Below are 3,573 nucleotides of genomic sequence, written 5' to 3'. Positions count from 1 at the left end.
AGCTGAAGCTCAGTGTTGCGCTCCGGGTTCTCCGAGCGCAGCGATCGGAAGCATGAGTCGTGCAGCTGGGGAACGCGTCTCTTCGCTTCTGGGGCTGTGGCTGCTGCTGTGCAGCTGGGTGTGTCCCGGGAGCACCGAGCTGCAGGCCCCGCCGGACAAGATCGGTAGGCGACCGTGGGGGGCGCGGAAGGCGGTGCGGGAGTGCGCCCTGCGCCGGGCGGCGGCTGCCCGGTGCACCAGGCCCCGCACTGGGTCTCGCGGGCCGAGCCCTCTGCGCTTGTTGTGATCTTGCCGGTTCGCGTCTCAGTGTCGCTTTCGGTGCCCCGGAACTGTGCCCACTTGAGGAATGGGCCGTGGAAGGGGACCCACGCGGGCGGGCAAGCACCTTCCAAGCGTCCCTGCAGCCCCTGTCTCGGAAGCCTGGTGGTGGAGGAGCCCGAGCGCCCTCTCGCCGCCTTCCCTGCTGCTCCTTTGGGGGGCCGGTCCCCTGGTTTGTCTTAGAGCCACAGGCCGCTTACGCTCTGCAGATGACAGGCGCCCGCCGACTCAGCACATGGAGCAGTGAACTAGCTGACCCCGTCTGCTTCCCTCACCGGGGCGAAACCCCCGTCCCCTCTCCGCTTTGTTGCAGTAGGCCTGCGCTCAGGCCCCTGGCTTGCACAATTTCCCTGCCTAGGATTGCTGCACAGCTGAAATATTGCACTCTCTCTACTTTCAGTCTTTGCGTTTGCTTCCTGTTCGTTTTTCTTTGCTTTGTTTCTTATTCCCTTTAAAACTGCTCTTTGGGATCATTGTCCTGTCTACACTAAGGAAAACAAATCTAGGCAAAAATGGCTGCCCCTTTATTTAAAAATGTATGCTGGACAGACCCATCTCCTCTGTTCCCATGAGTTGGGCACAAAGAAGGTTGTGCAGGCCCATTGGTGCCTCCACAAAGAACTGAGAATCTTTGGGCATCTGGCAAATGAATGTCAGCTGGCAAGTTAATTTACTGCCACTTTTTGTCGGAGGTCAGTGTTTGTGTCCAGATTCAGAATTCTATCTTCACTGCCACTCTTACTGGCCTTCCCCTATCCTGGCTTCCCTAAATTGTTCATAATAGCCTTAAGTAACATCTGTTATTGCTTAACGGTCTTTCAAAAATAACAAAACCCACAAAGCTGGTAAGAGTGAAATACACTGTTCCTTTTTTCCCTCGATAGCCGTCATTGGAGCTGGAATTGGTGGCACCTCAGCAGCCTATTATCTGCGGCAGAAATTTGGGAAAGATGTGAAGATTGACCTGTTTGAAAGAGGAGAGGTGGGGGGCCGCCTGGCCACCATTACTTTACAGGGGCAAGAATATGAAGCAGGAGGTTCTGTCATCCATCCTCTAAATCTGCACATGAAGCGTTTTGTCAAGGACCTGGGTATGTAATTTGGTCTTAGAGCTTTCTGTGTGACCATCCACGGATATTTTTTATCAGATACGGAGCTGAAACTTTTCCACCTTGTTCATTGTCTTGTACAGACAAGTTGGTGAAACTATTTCCTCACTTTCCTTCTAGCAAAGGTACTGCCTTAGTTAGGAGGCACTCCCCTGTAATGGGACACTAGTTATCAGTATCTTAAGTTAGCTGGAATTACAGCCATGGTGTTGGGGGGATGGGGATGGTTGCTGTTGTCAGTTCTTCAACCTGCAGGTTTCTGTTGAATCAAAGAATGGTTTGGGTTAGCAGAAACCTAGTGAGCTCATAGTGGGAAATGAGACTCAGAGGCTTGTGTCTGGCCTAACGTCACTCACACAGCTATGGGTACAGACATGTGCTTAGAAACCAGAAATTTGACTACTTCCCGACCAGCATAGAAGCTGGACAGGTTGTGAGGGAAATCCGGCAAGCCTCTGCAGGCTCTTTTCTCAAGGAATATTGGGTAATATTGGCCTCCTCCCAGTTATCTGAAATAGCCAGTTATGCAAAGCACTATTTTCACAGTCCTAGGATTCCTCCTTTCCCTTAACCACCTTCCGTATCTCCCGTGGATGCTTCCCCTGCCTCTTTTCTCCATGAGGGCAATTGGGAGAAATTTATGCCAGGAGCAATGTATGCTGCAAAGATTCATGCCTGCCGTTTCTGTTTTTAAGTTGAATTCAGTTGATACTCTGGCTTTTTCCTTTGACTTTTTAGTCTCTTCAGACTAAAGATAGCCAGCCTAATTTTGATATATCTGCATGACCCATCTTTAAGAGAATTTGCTTTTGGACAGGGTAGTGAGTGTATCATATCACTTATTCTAAAGATAGTGCTCCTTCAGTATATCTCCTGAGAACAAGGGGAAACCCGGAATTCACTTCAGAGTGTCCCCAGTAAGTTCAGATTACCTTTCATGTGATCAACATAGACACTACTGACTTGGCTACCCTTTCTCTGTTTTTGCAGGTCTCTCTACTATTCAGAGTTCTGGTGGCCTCATAGGGGTCTCTAACGGAGACACTCTGGTGTTTGAGGAGAGCAGCTGGTTTATAATTAACATAATTAAGCTAATTTGGCAGTATGGATTTCAGCCCCTTCGAATGCACATGTGGGTAGAGGATGTATTAGACAAGTTTATGAGGTAATGTTTTCCCCTTCCATTTAACCCTAAGACCTTTTGGTTAGATGATCATTGGGAATTATGGTTTCTTGGAACAGTTCTCTACCTAACTGGAAGGCTTATTTGTTAGGCAAAATGTTTTGTATAAACTACGATCCACTTGGAAATTAAAAGGGCAGCTTATTTTTGCTTCTGTACATGTACTTTGCAAATGCTTGTTTATTATTGCTAGACACTCTTAAACGCTCTACAAATGTTAACCTGAATTCTCATAACAGCTCTCGAGGTAGGTACTATTTATTAGCTTCTTTTTGCAGCTATGGAAGGTGGAGCATGGAGAAGTTTCAAGTGTGCAAGCATACCCCCATATTAGTGGTAGAGCCAGAGATTCTACCTGGGCAGGCTGACTCTAGTCCTCACTCTTGTTCACTTCACTGTGCTGGTGTTACGTATCAGATGAATGCAGTCATGTGTGCAAGAGCTTGTAGAAAGGATCAGAAATGTGGACTTTAATTGTGACATGATGTTTTAGTGAGCCAGCAACCTGAGGTAGGGTATCAGTTCTGTGCCCTAAGAATTTAAATTAAGATAATAAATTCCAGCACTGTCCTGGGAGTGCCTCTTTTTCTTTCTTTCTTTTTTTTTTTATATTCAGTATTTTCAGAATCGTCTGTGTGTATGAACGCACATTACTTTGGTAATTGGGAAAAAATAACAAAATAACCAGTGTAATTTTGAAAAATGTAACCTATTTCTTTTAAGGCTGTTGGCATATGCTAATTTTTATGCTGGTTTACTTAAAATTTTTATTTACTTATTGATTTTAGAGAGAGAGAGAGAGAGAGAGAGAGAGATCAGTTTGTTGTTGCACTTATTAATACATTCATTGGTTGACTCTTGATTATGCCCTAACCAGGGATGGAACCACAACCTTGGCAATGGGAATGATGCTCTAATCAACTGAAGCTACCCGCCAGGGCTGGTTTACTATTTTTATTTTAT

The 3,573-nt window shown here is 46.4% G+C and overlaps 1 protein-coding gene across 2 annotated transcripts in view; it reads left to right on the top strand.

Annotated features, from left to right (window-relative positions):
- PCYOX1 (prenylcysteine oxidase 1) overlaps nucleotides 1–3,573 on the top strand; it is a 14,712-nt gene that overhangs the window by 339 nt on the left and 10,800 nt on the right. The window contains exons 1-3 of one of the 2 annotated variants that reach the window (XM_006092954.3): nucleotides 10–164; nucleotides 1,203–1,409; nucleotides 2,418–2,592. In XM_006092954.3, the coding sequence (XP_006093016.1) occupies nucleotides 53–164; nucleotides 1,203–1,409; nucleotides 2,418–2,592 (494 nt within the window). In that variant the 5' untranslated portion in view covers nucleotides 10–52. Of the gene's footprint in view, nucleotides 1–9; nucleotides 165–1,202; nucleotides 1,410–2,417; nucleotides 2,593–3,573 lie in introns of those variants that run through there. The other variant, XM_023757420.1, reaches the window with a different exon arrangement.

This window comes from Myotis lucifugus, unplaced genomic scaffold, assembly GCF_000147115.1.
Source record: "Myotis lucifugus unplaced genomic scaffold, Myoluc2.0 scaffold_108, whole genome shotgun sequence".
Taxonomy (NCBI): domain Eukaryota; kingdom Metazoa; phylum Chordata; class Mammalia; order Chiroptera; family Vespertilionidae; genus Myotis; species Myotis lucifugus.
This window is presented reverse-complemented; position numbering and strand designations above follow the sequence as displayed.